The sequence below is a fragment of the Aphelocoma coerulescens genome, chromosome 2 (genome assembly GCF_041296385.1).
Source record: "Aphelocoma coerulescens isolate FSJ_1873_10779 chromosome 2, UR_Acoe_1.0, whole genome shotgun sequence".
NCBI classification, from domain to species: Eukaryota; Metazoa; Chordata; class Aves; order Passeriformes; family Corvidae; genus Aphelocoma; species Aphelocoma coerulescens.
Genome location: NC_091015.1, coordinates 32335029 through 32356567, shown reverse-complemented (window position 1 = coordinate 32356567; position 21539 = coordinate 32335029). Strand labels below are relative to the sequence as shown.

General features: G+C 38.8%; 1 protein-coding gene across 1 annotated transcript in view; it reads right to left on the bottom strand.

The window, feature by feature from the left end:
- Window positions 1-741: 741 nt before the first annotated feature.
- LOC138106408 (histone deacetylase 9) overlaps window positions 742-21539 on the bottom strand; it is a 274226-nt gene continuing 253428 nt past the window's right edge. The window contains exons 23-25 of the mRNA XM_069006966.1: window positions 16861-16945; window positions 11667-11820; window positions 742-2187 (exon numbers count right to left, since the gene is read on the bottom strand). Coding sequence (XP_068863067.1) covers window positions 2148-2187; window positions 11667-11820; window positions 16861-16945 — 279 coding nt within the window. The 3' untranslated portion in view covers window positions 742-2147. The remainder of the gene's footprint in view (window positions 2188-11666; window positions 11821-16860; window positions 16946-21539) is intronic.

The following is a 21539-nucleotide window of genomic DNA, read 5'->3' as shown; positions in this document are numbered from 1 at the left end:
TATTTCAAAATGTGAAAAGCTCTACAAATTACCCAACTCATCAGCTATAGCCCTTGGTTTCCTTGAAGGGAAATTTCTTTGATGACCATAACAAAATCGTAGTAAATGGCAAGCAAGATTGCCATCACGAGTCTGCTGAAAATGCAGGAGGAACTCCTGATTGCTTTAGTCATGTGAACAACCCTTTCAGAACAGCCCAAAGTCAGGCAAGGTGGTTTACACCAGGAATTAATTTAGCCTGCTGGGACTCTCTACATTACTAAAACAAGCATGGTTTTGGCTTGTAAATGGGGGGTAGAATTTTATTTCACTTTCTGAGGGTCAGAATTTTATTTCCCTTTTTAAGGGGCATACATTCATTTTAGAGTAAACCTTTCAGAATAAAAGTTTACTTCACATTATAGGAAATGACATCCCTTTTTTTAGCTTTCCCTTTTCAAAGCATGCCTCAGATTTCTAACTTGTAGTGGAGAGCTTTGGTATAAGTAATAAAAGTCTTTAAAATTAAAATGCTAATCGTAAACAAACCCAAATGCATGAAAGATATAGTCTGACTGCATAACAAAAGAGAATTATATAATTCTATTTGAGTGAAATCTTTCATCTTTGATTTACAGGTTTGAGTCTGCCTATAACTGAAACCATATTGTTCCATATCTTTCATATCATGGCCTTCCCCAAAATCTTGTTTTAATTAAGGTTCCTTTCAGATTTCAGAATAAAAAGCATGACAGTCTTCACTTATGGCTTTAATATATATCTTTTTTTTTTCTTGAATTTGGAAAATATATAAAAAATGAACATCACTTGCTTTTAAAAGCTGAGCAAGCTATCAAATACTGCAAGCTGAATACTTCAAGGTATCTCCCGGGGTTCATTAGGTGAGAAAGTTGTAAACAAAATAAAAGTTACTGTAGCAGAGTTTTGTTCATTTGAAATACTCTTACATACATGCCCCATCTCTCTCTCTGACAGTAAGGCAACACGTGTAACAGTTTAAGCGTTCATTTTCAGCTAAAGGCACAACTCTATGTTACGTTCTCAAACATGGAATTAAACAGCTAAAGTCACATTGCAGGGAGATCTTGCTGCACTTTGGGGATCTAAAAAAAAGCCTAAACCCTTTGAAGCTTCTTAAGCAACATCAGTTCCCTTGGTGCAGGACTACATAAAAGAATCAGTTCGTATTCACATCACGACCTGTAAAAAACACTCCCACACAACCTCCACAGAAACACCTGAGCTTCAAATGAGCTGCACGCAGTTACTGCAGGTCGCTGCTTTGGAGTCGGAACGCAGAAACATTTCAGAACAAACCAAAAACACGTTGAAAAACTATCCATACTTGATCTCTGCTGCACATATGGTGAGCACTACTGTCAACTACAGAGGGTACAGCACTTTTTCTTAAAGGCAAAAGATCGCTCATTTTAGAGAATCATGAATGTGTTTTTATGATAGAAGAGATTACATGAAATGGGGAGGGATGGCCAGGTATAGGGAAGAGAAAATAAAGCACCACCAAGCACAGTACTTTGGGGGATTTATAGTACAATAAGAAGTGCTTTCCCTTTAGCTAAAATCCCTCATCATAATTTAAACACTTTTCACTTATTCAGCTAAGAATTCATTACAGGAGGTTAAAAAATGGCACGTAAAATAAGGGTGGGGTTTTTTTCTTCATTACACGGAGCAAAGAAAACAAATTCTATTAACAATTTAACACAGTATGAAAAAAATTACCCAGTAAAAAGTGTCAGAAAGTGATTCATGGAGTTCACAGAGTATGTTGCTGGCTGTTGCAATTCTCATATCTATAATCTATCATGTAGAATTTTGCAATACTCTATTTCACAATTTGTGTTGGTGAGTGGGTCAAACAGCATAAAAAAAGCATGCTCTAGGCTCTTTCTCCCAAGCCCATTTTACTGTAACTCTAGAATTGTAGCGGTTACATTTAAGGAATCTTTCGGGCTCTTTCAAGTCCATCCAAAGAACAAGTGAAGCTGCTATTCAGAGTTGTGTGCCCAGTGTTTATGTTCCATCTGATCTGTGCCACCCAAGAAGCAGACAAGACATGTCTGAGGGTGCTTTGGGGGATACACAATGATGTCACCCACAGGAAATATCAGAGAGGACTTGGCACTTCACAAGGCTGGCTCTTCTTCCATGGGCTCACCAGCAGCTCTGTAAAAATAAACAGGCAATCAGAATACGGTACAAGAGTACACAATGACATTGTAGATTTTCATGCATAATCAAAGCTGATTTTTCAGCTCTCTCACATGTTTATTTGTGTTATTCAGCTATCCATAAATAGAGTTTCTTTCCTAGGAAGTATAAACAAATGTCAAGTGGAAAAACATTTTAGATCCAAGCAATCACCGAAAATGTTCCTGTTTATATTAAAATATGTCAGAATATTTTATAACATTTTGTCCAGAAATGTACATGCTTTGTGTCAACAGAATCAAATAATTTAGGGAAAAAAATAGCTGTGATACTTTCATTGTACAAGCTTTTGCAACTAAAAATACATGCATTTATTTTTTCAAGCGGACCCATACCATTAAAGCAAAATGGTTCATTAGCAGCCAAGTAGTGTTTCCTCCGAGGTTCTTCTCCAGTCCCCTAGTTTTTGGTTTTGTGTTTTCATAAACACATTGCCTGCCTGCCTGCAACTTTTGAGACTAAATTCTGAACCTGATCACCAGATTGCTATCAAAGAAAAGTTATCTATTAACTATATCAAATCAGATTATATATATATCTTTTATTTGAAAACCTCTGGGAAATTATCAGCTTAGGCAAGATGAGCTCTCTAAGACAACCAAAAAGAAAATTATGAGGACACACGGGCTGAGCTGACATCAAGTCTAGCAATTCCTTGTATCTGACAAGCTACTACACCTGAGGAATATGACGGCAAATATCAAATGGGAAGCTTCTGAGACCATGGAGAGACCTCACTATTGAAGGGAAAAGAATTTGTACAGAAACCATTTTTCATCTCAGTCTGTCGGCCTTAAGAACTATTTTAAAATAGTAACTTCAAGCAATTTTGAAATGAGGGGAGAAAAGTAAATGTAAATTAATAAATGAGATGTTTACCAGTTAATTCTGTATAAGCCAGTATAATAATTGGCTTCAGTAAAGCATTCCTCAGAAAGGAAAAATTCATGAGATCCCACGGAAAAAAAAGTAATTAATGGGGACTTGCTTGGTCTTTTGATAGTTTATTCAGTAAGGAAGCCAGAGAATTTTAAATGAATCTGGAATTTATTAATGTCTTTCCCAATGAAAAAATCAGCAGTATGTCTTTAAATTATTTTATACAGGTTATTCCTTTATGATCTGGAACGATCACAGCTAGTATGTTGAAAAATATGTCAGGTGAATGACATATGAAAAAGATGATGTTTTTCAAACTAACCACTTTCCAAAGGGTGATGACTCTAAAAGATGATCAATCTATAAATCTCAAATCTTTATTCCTCACCACATGCTGGGGAATGTTTCCTATGTACAGTAACCACTGCAGCTCCCTCATTCCTGAGAGGCGAGGTGAAGCCCTCTTGCATTCCATCTTTGCCCCCTCTTGCTTTGTTCTGGCTCGCAGCAGAGAGCACACAGTGGCATCCAGGGTGAGATGGAGCCCAGCCTGCTGCTGAGGTCCTCAGGTGGAATAAAGGATCACACACCAGGGGAGGAATTCGCTCTGATGGTGTGTGTTGCTGTTGTGCTGACCACACACTTCCACTTTCTCCAGCCACTTGTGGGAGACTTGAAAATCTCTGGCATAACACAGAGGGTCAGTAAACCCTTGTTAAACATCCAGAACCTTAAGTGCCTGTCTAGAAATAGGATAATTAGGAAGCAGATAACAGCTCAGTTTTCAGGTTCTGCTGGGAGTAAGTGAATGAGAAACAGGATGTGTCAATAGATTTCAACTGGAGATTGGCAGATCAGGAAGGAGCGAAGCTCTGGAAAACCTCTGGAAGTGAGAGTAGGGGTTTGGACTATTTATAAGAACCTAGGGAACCAGTACATGCAACAGTCTGCTCACATGCACTTCTGGGACCGACATTCTCATGACCATATTACAATTGAGGATCTTATTTAGGACTTTTTTCACTGGGAAATTTTTCACTGACAAAGGTGCTTCTGAGGGCCAGGAGTGGCCCTCACTGATCTTGAGTGCTATATTCTAATATATTCCAATATATTCCAACACCAGGCCAACATTCTGCACCAGTCAGAGCATATGCACCAATAATAATTTTTATATGTAAGTGCCAGATGCAAGGTCCTTTTTAGGAAAGGGAGATAGGGTTAGAGGGCCATGGCAATCCAGCTGTTGACTCTCAGTGTGGGTACTCTCATAGTCTTCTTCAGTCTCCTTCTGAAGACTTATGTGTACGCTTTAATTTCATTTTATTAGTGTCAGAGAACTCACTGGATTTATCCAGTGGTTTATCATAAAAACACTTATTTTTATGAGATAACGGCTCGGGCCAGATTTTTGTGTGAGAGCCAGTACTGTTTTGGGGCCAAAGGACAGAGAGAAAAACACTATAAATCCCATAGCACTGAGCAGAGAATCAATATATACCCATTCTGACAAAATCAAAAGTTGTCAAAATAAAAATCGAGGGGGCAGAATCTGACAGGCCAAATTTGTGTTACTTCAGCTTTGTCACTGTTAGTTATGTCAGTTCAGTCAGTCTTCCTGTAGCTGACGGGAAGTTGGCATAAGAACATAAAACAGGCAGAACCCCCCATCCCATTTTGTATGCTCTGAGCAGTTCCTCGAGATGCAGCTGTGAGCACAGGTCTGATCTAAACCAATTCCATGCAGCCAGCAAACTCAGAAAGACACCAATTGAGATTGTAATGATTACAGAACCACAACTGTGATGTTTCTCTAAGGTTTCACTGTGGCTCATTTAAACTGCAAGTTCCTAGGAGCTGAGCCTTCCTGCATTCACTTTACTTTGCTGTGCTGTGAAGAGTACTCTCTATATGTAGAATTCTGTCTATGGCAGAATGAAATAATCTCTTTGCAGTCAACGCTAAACAAAATGATGCTGTTTAAATCTTCAAACAAAATAAACAGATGAGGCAAAAATCCTACCATATAGATAAAATCTGGCAAAACACGTGAAATCTTAAATATTGTTCTTTGGCAATTGAGAATAAATGTTATTTATGAGAAAATTATTAAAAGTAACTAATATCGACAATTTAAAAATGTTATTATTTAAGAATGTAGATAAACAGTACATCATTCAAAAAAGAATATGTTTCTCTTACCTTATTTTCTAAATGAGAGTTACAGAGATTCCTTTTAGCTACATTATCACATACACAAAAATAAAAATTCAAGGTATGTTTCCAAGTCATAGAAACTGCTGAACAAAAGATATGGCATGGTATGGCTGTTGTATGCCATAATCTGTTCCTAATTTAACTCAGCTTCTCTCAGGGAAGATCGCTGTAATTGAAAAGTGATCCTCTGGTAGCAAAGAGCTGGAGAAAAAGAGGTACATTTCTATATCATGAAGGTGATTTGGGAAGTGTCTAAAGACATTATATAAGACATCCTGAGTAAGTGTAAAAATGGACTTTGTATGGATCAAAGAGAAAGGAACTAAAAGTAAAAACCATCCTAGTTTAAGAACAGGATAAGGTAACTACATGTATACTCTCAAAAGAGGAAGTAATTTCCAAACAAGGCAAACTGAATAAAATATAAACTCTGGCAAGCTAAATGTAAACCCTCAATGAAGCAAACTAAAGGAAAGTCTGAAGAGCAACATATTAAAAGCATAAAAGCTAATAATAAAAAGATCTTTCAAAATACATCAGAGGAAATGATCAAAGCAGAAAAGGAGCATCAAGGAAGGTAGACCACAAAAGCAAAATGAACTATTTATATCTGGGTTCACTAGAGAAGCATCAGTGAGATTTTATTACTTGCAGATGAACTATCCTAAACTGAATCAGCACTAGAACAAACTGATATACCAAACACTGCCAAATTTCTAAGAGCAGATGATATTTGTCTGCTAAGTTCCAGGAGAATACAATTAGGATGTTGTTAAAGAAATAGTTATTGAGCATATTCTACAGCTTAACTCTGCAAGAGGTAGAGAAGGCAAGTAATGCAGTTCCCCTTTTGGAAACCACAGGAGGTACAGTAAGCCTGTATGGCAAAATTGAAAGCAGCTATAATCAGTGATGGAATTAGTAGGCATTTAAGTAACACTAATTTGGGTAAGAGTTAGGTCTCAACACTTACAAAGATGGAAAGCCTTTCAAATTTATTAGAAGTTTCTGAAGGAAATTGGGGAAGAGGGATCAAGTGATATCTCTGTGCAAAGAAGGTCTTACAACAATTTTATCCAAGTGCTTAGAAGACTAGGTTGTTGGGAGAAGGTCCGTTCATGGATTAACAATACATCAAAAGCAGGAAATGCATAGTAATATTGGTGAATTTTCACCATGGAGGAATTCTCCAGAGATCTCGAAAAAGACTAGGCAGACTACCAGTAGAATTAAGTGATCATGTTTGCTGATGATGCCAAATTGCCAATACTAGTCAGCTCTAAGGCCCATAACAGCATTACTGTGTGGAACAGAAGGCAAACTAACACAAACACAGAATACACAAAACAAGGGAGGACAGCTTTAACTCTTTTAACAGTGATGGCAATGACTGAGAGCTTGGAGTTAATGGCAGAGGAGCAGGGAGCCACAGAAACAAAACATCCCCAATATTAATCTACTGCGTAAATCCACAATGTGCCCAGCACCTGGAGTTCTGCATGCAGCTCTTACTCCATCTCAAAGAAACTACAAAAAGCACAGAGAGGGGCAAAAATCATCAAAAGTAACAAATTATTTTCATACCAGGAAGAACACAGAGTCTTGAGAAGATCAAGCCTTTAAAACCAAAAACAGAGCAAAGATTATGAGTAAGAAAAGAGGTGTTTTTCTTTCTCACAATACAAGACCTAGAGGTTCCCCAGTGATTTTATTGGTTAATAAGTAAAAGAAGTGCAAAGAGGCTGTGGGATTCACTACCCAAGTGCCAGAGGTTTAAGCTGTCTCAAAAAGGTTTTGAAAAGTTATGCCTGTGTGCATCCTCAAGGCTTTCACACATGATGGGTCGGATACAGCAGTTGAGATCTATCAGCTCACCAGGGCAAGGCTGGCTCTCAACCTCCTCTACTCCTTTCTCTTCCTTATGCACCCATCACCAGGGTTTGGGAAGAAGGTGGACAAGATAAGGGTGCAGGCTGACCTGGAAAAGCTGTTCTGCAGCTCCTGAGCCTGGATGTGATTTCAAGTCCTGTGGGGCATGGCCAAGTAGGTGCTGTGTACTCAGCACAGCTGAGGCAGATGTCCAAATAGTGAAATACCAAGTGAGGCTTTCTAGTTGATAGACAAATACAGCAAGTGACCCTAGATGGTACCCACCGTGATCCAACCATTTGCTCTAGTATATAATATAATGCAATTTGACTGAAACTGCAGCTGGTAACTCTGTAACACAAAGAGTAAAAATTATACTTTGTTTTCATTTCCCTTTGAGTAAAATCTATACTTGGCTGAACCAGAGCCATAAAGTCAAATTCTGATAAATGTCATTCTCAAGATTTACTGCTTCCTGTAAAAATAGTAAGTGCAAGAGATCTCCCTCCACACCCTTTTCTTTTTCCATTTTAAGAAGAAACATACAGAAGCTCCAATGTATCAGGGACAGCAGTGTACTGAATATTTTCACAGCACAATTTCTGAAACAGATGTCTGGCCAAAACAAAATTCTAATCAGCTAAATCTGAGTCTCACATAGGGAATAAACAGTTATCAACACACAAAAATTCTGGTAGTTAGAAATGTTTTATAGGGCATGCCTGTTCCTTTAATTGCATCTCTATTTAAATCCCTGTTAGCACCATACATGTTTCCTTTCCCATCCACAAACTCTTTTTTCTATATCTGTACTCTTCTAAAGTCTATAATCAAGATTCAATTGGACCTTAAAATGCAGAGTTATGCTTTGGTAAAATAAAACACCAAAAGCATAGCAGTTTTTCACGTTTTCCTTCATTTACCCTGCCAGAAAAAATCAAGTAAAAAAATAATCGGCACTGTCACTTGAAGAAAAGAAAAAAAGAGGGAAGAAAGAAAGAAAAATACTTAATATGAGCCTTAGCCAGGAGCATTTTATCCATCAGTGGTAAATGAGTCAGATATGAGTTGGCCAGGAAAAGAGCTGCTTTACCCAAAATCTGAGTTTAAAGTGAGTCATCTCACTCCAACACCAATATATCCTCCAACATTACTGGCCAGAGTTTCCCGCAAAGAGACTCTTGCTGCTGCTCTTCATCTGGAGGCCTGACCATCCAGAGCTGAAGTCGACAGGATCTCTGCCATTGAATCAGTGAAACAGGCTTAGAGTTGCAGGCCAGAACTATCAGCCCGGCTGACCGTGGTGGGAATTAAGAGGAAGCAAATTGACTCCTGAAGGAACCCTTCAGACTGCCCTGTCAGCCACGGTGCTTCCTGTTCTGCTCCCACCCTACCTGTCACAAACAACTTTCCCAAATGAACACTCAATGCAAAAGCTTGCAATAGGTCTTCAGAAGATGACCCCATCTACAACAACAGGAGGAAGGGCACACCTTCTAAGAGAGCTTGAGACCCCACATGACTCCTCACATCCCTTCTGCCCTCTGCTTGCCACAGAAAGTGGCTGGAGAAGGGATATTGCATACATGGTCCCTTATTACAACAAACATTAAAAAACGTAAAAAAGCAAAGCTGAACTCGTCTCCACATTACTGCTGCCTGTGTTGGTATGTACCTATGAAATGGATGGCGTGCTTATGTGAAATGAAGTAAATTATGCAGAACTCAAAGTGTGCAATGTCACAGACTCAGTCTCTGGACATTCCATGATGGATTTTCACTCACACTCAAAGGGCAGTCAGGACCCTCAAAATCCAACTTTCAGGGGGACCATTTTTGATTCCATATTGTTCCTTACATTCATCAGAAAGCAAACAAAGAAAATGATGCTTAGAAGCCTCAGAAAACCTAACTATCAATTTTGGTCCAGTGGGACAGCATTTTTCTTGTCCTGTCCCTCTCTGATGGCAACTTGGCTTCATGTGACTTCTTTGAGGGTTATGAATGTGGAAACAGCCTTCAGGACGCATGCGTGCGTAGGCTTTTTTTTGTGCCGCTGACAAATGTCTGCAGCACCACAGAAGATATTCCAAACGAAGTCATTTTTCCACAAAACAATTCATCACAACGGATTCATCCCTACAAGAGTCCAGAACTGATGAAGTGTAATGAATCTGGCAGCCACATGAATTCCACTTGTGTACATTTCAGCACATCCATTTTTTTACATGTTTCTCAGCCCTGCCCTGAAATTCTGTTTTCAGAATGGGTGGAAACTGTCACAGGTTATCACTTGGTAGGTAATAAGTACAGTAATTAAGTGCAGTGTTAGTCAAAGGGTTATTTTGTTCAAATAATGTAGGAGCAGCAGTTGCTCTTGATAGCTGTAGTTTTGACTGGAGGCACATAACAAATAAAAGTTTTGGTTATTCTCAGCAATGTAAAAATACACAAAATTAACCATGCCCTTTTCCAGACAATTTATAGCTTTACTTTACTTGATTGCATTATTTCCAATACTTTAACTAAAATTATTTCTATTTCAGAGCTATGCACACACAAGTAGGAATTTTTCTGTCCCTAGCTAGCAGAATTGTCTTGTAACTGTCAGAAATTTATATGAAAAACTACATTATTCCTTATCTGAGGACTGATTAGCACAGTCACAAATCTAAAATACATCTTGTGTTCATCATGGATTCTTCTCTAAGCTTTTATGAAGTTGTCTGCAATAATACTGGCACAAGAATAACCATGGCATATTAAAATATAATTACAATTGGAAAGGTAATTATGAAAATACTGTGAACTTTACTAGCTAGCTCTACTCCCTGTGTGTCCCTTTGAGCCATGCCTCAACTCTTTGACAGATGAGTATTCCCACTGCTGCGAGGGCTGTTCACTCCCAAACACATCCATAGCTTTGAGCATTGCACTAGTCCCCTGGGTGCCTATCGGTTCAGTTCTGATTAAAAGACTCAACATAGGAGGAAGGGACCAAAGCAAATAAGAAGCAGTCACAATGTAGGAGCCATGGATCTTTCTGGCTCCACTCCCACTACTGCTGTCCCTACCCACAGCTCCCTCCTTTCTCTGCTGTTGTTCCACAGCCTGATGAGCTGCTGATTCTCCTTCTAAGACTTTTTCATCTTTCCTCCTCCCTCCCGTTTTCTGTGTATGATGGTGATGCCATGATGATTTTTTGCCTTTTCTTTATACCTTTTATAACTTCGGTATTCTTAGTGGTTTTAGCCTATATTCTTAGACTTATTTGTCAAGCTAGGAGACTAAACATTTTAGAAGCTTCGTAGCTAGGGATCAGTGTGCCCCAGACACCAAGGTTCTCTCCAGAACACATTCTGTAAACTAAGATAAAACCATCCAGGAGAAGGCTCTTTGGGGAGGGGGGGCTCACTTGAGCCTCTCACTGGGGAATCTTTGATAGATATGCTAATTAGTAACACCTATAATGTTATACCAGATCTTTTGGGGGAGGCATTGTGGTGTGCATTGGGGTGCATTCCACCTGGACATGGTGCACCTAAGGATCCTTAAAATAAATACCGAGGTAAAACCCCTCTTTCCCTTCTAACTGTGTTTGATTCTTGATTTTAAGACCAGGAAAAGGCATCAATGGAACCCAAATGGTTCCACTACATTCTGTGTCTTTCTCTACTGGCAAAGAGCAGGAATGTTTGTCCTCTAAACAAATAAAACCAGGAAACTCCAAAAACTTCTGCAGTGGCTTTTCTGACCATAGATGACAGAGTATTAAGTGACTATTAAGTTTTTTTCATGTTTAATTGGCAAAACACACAACAGCACTTACTGCATCATTTTCTCAATTTGGAAGTTGAAAGCAATCTTCATCAATGTAAAAAGCAGATGACAAGTTGGAAAAAACAATATTCTCATTCTTTGCTGGTGTACCTTCATCTTGGCACATGGAAAATGTTTGCCCTAACCCTGACCAGGATTGCTTTAAGTTTTATACTGGCACTTCTCCATTTCTTCCAGGGAAGTAACTTTTAATGCCTAATATAATTTAATAATGATTTAAGTCCATCCTTTGTTAAACACCTTCCTAGAAAATTAAAACTAAAACAGATTTGAAAAGTTTCTAATGAGAAGAATATGGTTGATTACACTTTACCATGTCTATTTACTTCATATGGATATTGCACTTTTTATGCAGTAGCAAGCATTAGACATGGGATGAAAACAAGGTTCTTGTACTAATCATGAACTTTAGTACAGACATAGAGATACCAAAAAAACCACCCAAAAAACTTCTAGCATAGAACATCTCTGCTTCCAGTGGCTAAGTGAGAGAAATCAAATCCAGGGATAAAAATTCCAGGTATCTCAATTATCAGATAATTTTGAAACAACTCTTAGTCTTCCTTTCTTCTTCATTTCACTTGGCCAGAGTGAAAGCCTTGTTCTCTACAATAATTTCATGCACTTACCTGCTGCCTTCCTGAGGAATACACTGCTCAACATCCACTGAAAGAGAGGCCATAGCAGATACTGTTTCTGTCTCCTCCCTCTCCTGCTTCTGAGACTCAGCCAGAGCACAATCCACTGGCACAGAGTATGGCTCCACTGACTTCCAGTACTTGCCTAAGGAAAACACACATAATAATTTATGGGAATTTTAGCTAGCATGGTGGTACAAGAGCAGTAATCACTTAGTTCAACACTGAGTGATTATAATTTAAAATCACTGTGGTGTAAGCAGTACAGTTGAAATTTCAGACTGCAGTGAAGAGGTCTATTTCTGAACCTAAGAATGCCAAGTTGGAAAGCGCTTTCATTCCAAGAGCTGTGTCACACCCTTCCCCAGAAGGTAATAAACTGGAGGAGTAACACACAGACTAATGAACACAGATTGTCAAGCAGGCTATTGGCTTTATATACCCAAGGTGATGGGAGTTCAGAGCAGAACTAGAAGCTCTGTTATGGCACGCAGTTGATGCAGAGACAGCGAAATGTAGAAAAATGTACATTGTTGTACAAAGTGCTCACACAGCACCGTCCTGAAAAGGAAAGAAGTCAGAAATGTCAGCTTGGACTGAAGTGGTGTTGCCAGAATAATCAGGTTTGTTAGTCCTGGATGTTCTTTCTCCTCCAACCTCAGGGCGTATACTAGAACAATAATTTATTTAAAACTTTCATATATGAACTGGCCATTGCTGGAAAGCTGCCAGGTATCATAAGCAGTAGAGCTTTATGGTTTGCTGTGTAAAAATACAGCAGTGGATTAAAAGCATGAGTATTTGCAGATTTCTGCCTGCAACAGAAAAAGCTCATCAAGCAAGGCAAAAAATAATGGCAGGTGACTCATCTTAAACGTATAAAATGATCTGCTACTGCAGGGGTATTAAGAAACAGTTGATTATTGGTAACCACATGAACAAGTATGAATTTACATATATATTTCTTACAGTTCAGTAAAACACTGAGCACTCCTTAATTGCCAGGTGGATGACACCTGGGAATTAGGAGCTTTGGGAAGTCTGGGAGCTCTGGACCAGAGCTTACTCAGTGTTTAGCAAGAAGCTTTCAGCAGCTGCTGCAGAGGTTGGATCAGGGTACTTATCTGGGAATTAGACAGAGGGTTTCAACAGCTGTGGAAGAGAGGGGATCAAGTAGGGGACCTTTCCAAGGACTAAAAGGAGGATTTTGGCAGCTGGGTAGCAGGCTGAGCTGAGGTGATTATCCATAGGGTAGATGGAGGCTTTGACAGCTGGGAGGCCAGGCCAGCAGTGGTGCTGCCTGTGCTGCAGAAAGGCTGCTGAAAACTCCCTCTTTGGTAACACAGCTCTCAACACAGTTACAGGCTTTTGGAAAGATGAACTTTTCCCTCCAGTGAGAAAGCAGCTGTCAATAAAGCCTGAAAATGTCTTTATTCAAAAACATCATTGCAAGATGAAAGCCCAAGTCAATCTTCAAGAACAAGCAGTGAGCATGGCCAGAGTGTTTCTTTGAACTCTAATAGTGTGCACGTTTGAGTAGTTAGCAGAATCTTTAAATAACGGGGACCTTCTGGGGATAAAACGTAAAGTGTATTAAGTATCCTACAAAGTTGAGATTAAGTGTTAGGAGGTTGGCTTTGCTCCAAAACATGAAAGACAGAGCTAAAAAGTTATGTACATAACAGTAGGCTCAATGATTGGAGCCTGGCAAATTTTATAAAAACAAGACAAAAATATTCTCTATTATTACTGTGCTCAGAGACCATATTCTCTGTTCATTAAAAAATACACTAAAAACAAACTAAAAAGTTATATGAGCATTCCACAATGTTCTCACAGATCCTATGTGCAAAAGTCAGTCTTTGCAATATACACCCAATTCAAACCCTATAATTTATGAGCTAAATGTTCACAGAGTGGGTGGGGTTTTTGTTGCAGAAACAGATGTGCAAGAAAATCAAATCTGTTGGCATGGGAATAATACCCCCTCTTGCCTATAAAAGAAATGAACCCATGTTCACTGCTGGAGTTTTCAAGGGCTTTTATTCATAAAATAAAATATTAGTACCCAGCTACCACTGTGTTGCTCTCCTGCAGCAACAATAAAACAGCATCACTGAGGATTGCTACATCACATTCATTCATTCACACACAGGCTTGCACACCAGCTGCCCCCTGAATCCTGACTTTCTTGTAACATTAAAACTCATAGCCAATTCAAGCACATTAGTGGGCTTTCTGTGCCCATTTAACTGCCCTTCGCTCCCAAGCAATTGGTGATTTTCCTTGTTTCCCTGCATTGAGGGTTGTGTTTTGAGAGGTGCTTCAGTGACAGAGAGAGCAGTCAGGCCAGGAGGCAGGTGGCAGCTCATATACTGCAGTGGAGGGTCCTGGAGAACAGAACTACAGGGCAGGGTGTTTGTGGATTGTGGGGGGAAATGTTTAAGCAGTCCCAATTAGGAATAGCATCCAGGTAGCAGGAGGTACCTCATGCAAAGAAATCTCTGTGATACTGTGAAAAAGCAATTACAAGTTTTTCTTTAAAATCAGAAAACTGTACTTTACAAATACCTGGGGTAAGCAGAATGCCTTTGCAAGATTCTTTTTATCCAGCACAACATTTATTTGTTGTACACGAAACATACAGGCCTTGAATGAGTGTTCAGCCAAAAGATTTGCAGGCTGTGTTACAGAATGGAGAGGCAACCACAGCATGCAGCTGCAAAGGAGCTTTGTTAGGATGCATGCTGTGGATTGATAGTTAAAAGAAGTCAAAAAACATCAGCCTCAAACTGCTCCCATCTCTGAAAATTCCATTTCTACTGTGCTTTAATGGAATGTGAAATTCCACCAGTTCTGCTACATTCATTGAGAAGAACTTGGTGGAGCTCAAGGGAAAGAATGAAGCATACTGCTGGTTTCATTCATACAAAACTTGAGCAATCATGGATTGCAAGAAAAAAAAAAAAAGAAACCAAATCAGTCTTCTAGGTATACTTTGGCTTTCAGCATGAAAATGTGCTTAAGTCTCCCTCAACGATTTGTGGGAGCACTGACTATTACTAGGAAATAATAAAAGGGAATGTTTCTGTCACTGCTGTAGGCATTTGTAATTGCCTTTCATAGACAAATTTGGATATGCCATATCATGGCTTGCTTGAAAAAGGTGTTTGGGGTTGGTATTCTGCTAGTGAACAGGATTGTTTAGAAGTAGCCTATTACATAGGTTTGGGAACTACTAATTCCAAATATATTACATTTCTAAAGGAGCTTTGGATCACTGTCAATACAAAACATGTATAGAAATTCTATTCTAGTTAGAAAAAAGTTGTCTCAGTTTCTAAGTATTGTATCTTCAAGGTTTTGCAAAATGCACAGAGGAGGGGCTTATTTGGTATAAAATATTGCTAATGTTCATTATGAAAATTGGATCATAGAAATACAAAACCAATATGCATGCAAGCAATGATCCAAACAAATCAGGCTTTCTCAGTACCTCTTGAGGTGCTACTCAACAGCCTAATGCTCTCCAGCCTGCATAACTCTCTAAAATATTGAACAGGTACTTGCTTCTCTTAGACCTAAATATGCATCACAAAGCTGCACTGAACTTCCTCGGGGCTCCTTTCTATCATCCAAACATCTTTCTAATACTTGGTCTCTCTCCAGACAAAATGAGGTATACATAACTTTTTAGGTAGTAACTGCAAGAAAAGGCAGAATGTTGTATGTAAATAACTTCAAACCCTGAGCAGCCTGACTTAGGTTTCAGAAGAGCAGACCAGTGGACTGCATGACTGTATCAGTTCAGCTGAAACCTAATTGTGGCAAAATTAAGTCATTCTGCAGAGCTCTGGACTATGTTTTCAGACTTACACTATATATTTGTTCCTAAATCCACACCTTCTCTCTCAACAGCCACCATTTGTGTGTATTCCTAGTCTTCTGTTTGTCTGTTTCTCAATTCACCATTTGTTGGTTTCAGATCCATTTTCCATTACATACATGTTTTAGTTCAAACAGAATTTCATCTCCTTTCCTTGTGTCTCTGGTCTGTGTGTAGCATTCTGCCCTTATCAGCATTTACAAATCTGTTCTATCTTGCACAGTACATGAATCTCCTTAACTTGCTGACTCCTTCCAGATCATTAACAGATTATTAACAGGGAATTTTAACTCATGAGCTACCTGAGAACATACCAGTCAGAAAAAAAGGATTTAATGGAATATATTATATACAGCTGATTTAATTGCAGCATTTGCATGTCTCGGTGTCTATTGGATATGCAGGATGAATTATATACCTACAATGAATTTTCTTTGTCACTTTGCAACTAAAATCTGATTTAGAGTACTGCATGAACAGTGAATTAGGCATGATGTCCCTTCTAAAAACTGCATTTATTTCATGTAGATGAATCCCAGTCATTTGTGGTTCATCTCAAATGAAGGAAAACATTTGTTATTTATTTGTTATTCTTAAGGAGACAGCAAACAGTAGAAGTCAGGAAGCTCCCACTGCCTCAGTAAAATGGCAGAGAGGAGAAGATTAGAGAATTTAAGGGAAGTGTGCTCAGTTGGATTAAAGCAATTGATAGCATAAAGTTCTTCAGTGAGAAAATGCCCTAAAGCATCTGGGTAGCTAATGGCTGGGGTGAGAGCACACAAGTGAAGCAATAATGTACCCTCTGTCTCAGAAACAATAAAATAATGTATTTTTTAGCACTGTTACATGGATCAGTGGCCATTTTGAGCTTTTCAGCTTTATCTCAAGCTCCTATGAATCTCAAAGTGAGTACCTTGTAAAGGGCTGCAAAACCAGAATCTGAACAAACTATTTGTTAGAGCTCTAATTTACCTGTCTGTTCCTGTCCCTCACTGACAAACATCTATTTCATCCAAGCTGCTCTGGAATGAAAAGATTTGGGAATATTCAGGAATCAGAAATGTTTAAATGATTTTAATGGGTTACTTTTTCAAAGCTAAATACATGGCAGAAACAAAGAGCTGCTGAAGAAGCAAAAATAAAAGCATATATATATATAAATATTAGACACAGCATGTCAACTTATACATAAAACATTTTCTCACTCTTTTCTCTGAAACAATAATGTCTATAACATTAATTAATAATAAAAAATAACCCCAAGCCCAGAAACCCACCAACTCAAACTGAGAAACATACTTTGAATTTCAGTGGTCTTTTTTAAAGAAGCTATTGCATTCATATTGGGGATTTGGTGCACAATATCTTCCGGGAGAGGCTCCAGCTGAAAGAATAGAATAGAATAATATAAATATTCAATAAGCCACAGGGACATAAAACAAACTGAAACAATCTAATCCTCAGGAAAAGCTCAGCCCAAGAACTGGTTAATATGTTGCTGGTATCAGTTCTAAATGTATAGTCATGATTTTGTTTTCTGTTTTCCAGCCATGTAATTGAATTCCAAGGGGCTTTTCTATTGGATGCAAGACTAATCTATGGAGTCTCAGAAGCAGGTGCATGTCTGTGTATTATTCATTAAAAAAATGCTAGTTATTTGTGTAATTTTTGAAGGTTCCTCACAAACCAAATTCCACTGTGTCTGTATACGCAGCTGGGCACTCCAAACAAAACTTTGCTGAAGCCGCACTGGAACCAAAGTGTGCACTCTATTATCTTTATTTTTCTGGTGTTATTACATCTAACCATCTTACACATTTTAAGGTTTATAGGGGAAAACCATAAAACACAGCTGCATTTACTAGCGTAACATTAATTTCAAATAAAATAGTAAATGAAAAAATGGTTATGCAGATTAGCAGTAAGAGTTCCCTAAGTAAGTTTTTTATAGAATCAGCTGCATTTTAATTAGCTAGTTTTAATTGTACATTCTTTAAGTAGGGCTGCATTAGCAGAAAGAAGTGTTCAGTTGCTGCATAGTAATTTTTGCCCTGCAATCGATAAATATAAAAAGCAAACTGTATTTTCAAATTCACCCACATGTGCTTTTTTGTCCACTTTCCACACGTTTTCTCCTAGGACAAAATGGTAAAAAAATTGTTTGGGCTAAATGTTTCTCCTCGCACTGTAATAACTATATTCTCTTTGAACTATGCTGAGAGTCATGAAGCTCTTCTGCTTCCCCACGTAAGCGACCATAGCTGGGTGTGCAGGCGTGTGTCCTGAGGAATAGCAACTGTGTCAGGGTGGACAAAAATGAGAGATATCAATACCAATCTCTCCTCTCTAAAGATGAGGAAGTTCAACCACCGTTGACAGGAGACATCTGTACTGCAGACAAAACTCCTTTCTTAAGCCTGCCTGGGTCTATTTTAAACTAGGTCAAGTGAAGCCCACCCAAGGAGCTTCCTTTGTGAAGTTAATAGTTCAGTATCCATCATATATTGTCCTCCAGGTTGCTACTGCTGCATTGCTACTCACTAGCTAGATAAAATCAACTTTGATCCAAGCACACATAGTGGGAAGTAACGGCAGTGTGGATACTCCCTCAGTGGTGCTATTTTAAGCAAGCTCAGCTACAAATCCCAAAACTTCTGGGATCCTGCCACTACAATCAGCAGTGAATGCCTGTCAGCGATAAATACATTGCAAATATCACCAGTCTTTTTGAGTCTTGGTAACTAAAATGAATAGGGCTGTTCATGTCATTATTTCCTTAGAAGCCCATATGGGATTGCAGCTGGAAGATTTTCTTCTGGCTAGAAACAATAGCACTATGTTTTGTTTTCAGATAGCATAAATCAGTCCCTTCTGCAGTGATCAACTGTGCAGAGAAGTGCTGGTTGGACCTGACTGGGTCCCAGCTCTACTCAATTACCAAAGAGACCAAAGTGTAAAGAAAGTTTATTACTATCAAATACCTAACATGGATTAGCACAAAGACAGCAATTACAATACAAATAATATTTCAGATACTTTTGCAATCCTTGAACCACATTTACTTTGTCATCTTCATAGGTGGCTCTATCTGGTAACTCTTTCAGGTGCCTGGGGGAAAACTGTGTATTTATGAAAATGCCAACCAACAGATCAAGCTTTACATATTTAGAAAAATAATCCATATAATAACCTTAATAATCCATACTTTGAGTTATGCAGATAAATAGCATTTGCTTTATCACCAGTCATTTTCAGTTTAAAGTAATCTATCATTTGGCCAGGAAGAATACAAAACCCTGAAGTTCTGTTTGGTCATGGTGGGTGCAGGAATACATAAGGGGAAGCAAAGAGTAGTTTAAAATTTTGTTTCATCAATTCCCTAATTCCTAAGGCTTTGATGACCAATTCACTTCCCTGAAACAGAAAAAAATAGCTCCAGGCCATAGCAGTAGGAATAATAGTAAAAGGTATGGAATTACCAGGCTGCAATATATGAGAGCTGCATCTTGGTTTGCCCGTTGAGTACCCCAAGATTCTTTAGGCAGACCTTTTGTACAAACCATATGCAGACCCTTTGTACTCATTATTAAGATGGGGACAACTAATGTAGAAACAGTTAGAGAAGATTTTCTATTAAAAGGTGGATATTTGGTTGCCCTCCTTGAAGCTGGGTTTTTGCAAGAGCCAAAACCTAAAAAGTTTGATTTTCCCTGATATATCAAAACCACCTCTTTATTTATCAGTATAGAACTTTTTTTAAACAAGTAAGCTTTGTTTGAATATCTAGATATATCAGGTGGATATTTAGAAATGGCAGGCATGTTTTTAGAAATCAGCATAAGCTGATGAATCCTTAAAGAATAGAAAGAAAAGGGTAAAACATCCAACACCTATCCCAAGCATTACTCCATCTGTTAGCACTGCTAACAGTTTTGTAGGCGATGTGAGTATAACGGCCATGTTTGATCATTTCCTTTACTCTTTTTCCACAAAACTTTCATTTTATATTCCAAGCTTGGCTGAAGCAGGCTCCTAAGCCTTTCTGTCTCCTCACTCTTAAGTACAACGCAATAGAGCTTGGACCCTCTTTCATATCAGGGAAACTTTATCAGGCTCCACAAGTTCATTACATCATATATCCTGCTCAGCCCAAAATGCAGTTCCATTACAAAAACACTGCAGAAACAAAGCCAGTGGGCTATGGCAGCTATTTCTGTACACTCTGAATTGAGACTGTCTGCATTCAAAAGAAGGATTCTGTTGGCAGTTATCCACTGGTTGCATACAACCATATAGACACAGAGGTGTCCCTGGAAAATATCAGCAGTTAGACCCAATACTGAACAAAAGAAATTACTCTACACCTGGCATATACGGCACCATCACCTTCCCTCCTACACTTACTGGCATTCAGATCATGAAGTCTATTAAATCTGGAGGCTAATAGAAAACCTGAAAAGAGCACTGGAAAGACACCATCAGGAAAGAAATCTTTCAGAGAAGAACAGCTCAAGTCTGAAGAAATAACCAAACCACTGGAGAGACAGTTTGGACCAGACACAAAGAGTCACATTTTCAAAGCTTTTACATGGCTGAATTGGGCTTTTGTGTCCAAAGTAGAAGATGAAAGTAGAAACTGTGTCCACTAATCATTTTCAAAGTAGGAAAAACAATGTAAATGGGCAAAAAATCACTTGGTATGCCAAAATCTGCCAGAGGCATATCAACAAATGTTTGAAGAAGGAATTAATGATGGAAATTTCATGTGCCCAGAAAGGGATCTGAATTGATCCTTGGGAATGTGGAGAGAATCTGAAACTACAGTAGTCTGTATTGAGCTGAAAATTCAAGCAATATCCGCGTTGTCTTTAACACTGTCATGTTTTTAAGTACCAAGATTAGCTTCAGTGAAGAGTGTTGCAGAGTGCAGTTAGAGATTACTAACAAGTGAGGCAAGTGTAAGGTAAGGAGTTTTGCCTGCCAGAAGCATAGGAAAGGGAGGAGGCAGGCTCCTCAGGGATGCCAGGGCTGCAGGGGGAAGAATCACAACCCCCCTTTGTTACACTGTGTAAAAACCTATTAGCATGAAGACCGAGCTTTGTTGTTCTTAGTGTTGCCTATGATTGCAGAAGACTAAGTTCAAAGATCTCACAGGTCCTCTTACATTATGTCTTCTTATGTTAGCAATCTTCTCAGAGTTTCTGCACTCTCTGTTTACATATAAACACTTCAAGCAGGTATTTTTGTGATCAACGGTTACAATGCAGTAAATAAATCAGATTTCATCAGGGACTAAGTTCAAAGACACAAAGGGTGATGAGCAACTGCCAGTCCCTGAAAACCAAGCAATACCTTGGAATTATGTAACTCTGGAATCAGAATATTCTCTTTCCTTGGCCAAACCACTTCCTGACTAGCACTGCCCACCATGGCAACTTTGATGTCGCCATGCTGACCTCTGGCACACACACGGCTCTAGTCTCCTATCTCATCCAGATCTCTGTTTCTAGACTCTGGGTTTATTGAAGCAGCAGCTGACCCATGTTTTAAACTCGGTGTTAATTATTTTCTAGTATTAGATTAACAATGAGGATGTGAGATTGTGAGCAAGTTTACCATACAATTTAAAATTGATCTCAGGCCATATTCACTTCCACGAATATCTCTATTTTGGAGAGAGAAATGCTTACCTGTTCTGGTAAATAACCCCTTTTAACACAGTCCAGGCCCTCTTGGCAGAGCTCACTGTTTCGCTGGCAAGCAGCCCCAGATTCACACTGAATTCCACAAAGAAGAAAATGCCAACTTTTCATCATCAGCAGGAAAGCTGCAGAGTACAAGCTTTCCACTTAAATTACCATCCCCTCCTAAATGCCAGCTCAACAGATTGCAAGAAAGAAGCACATACTTCACACTCTGCAAGAAAATTGGTGTAAGTTTTCAAGCATTCTTGGGAGCCAACCAATCACAATGTTTTG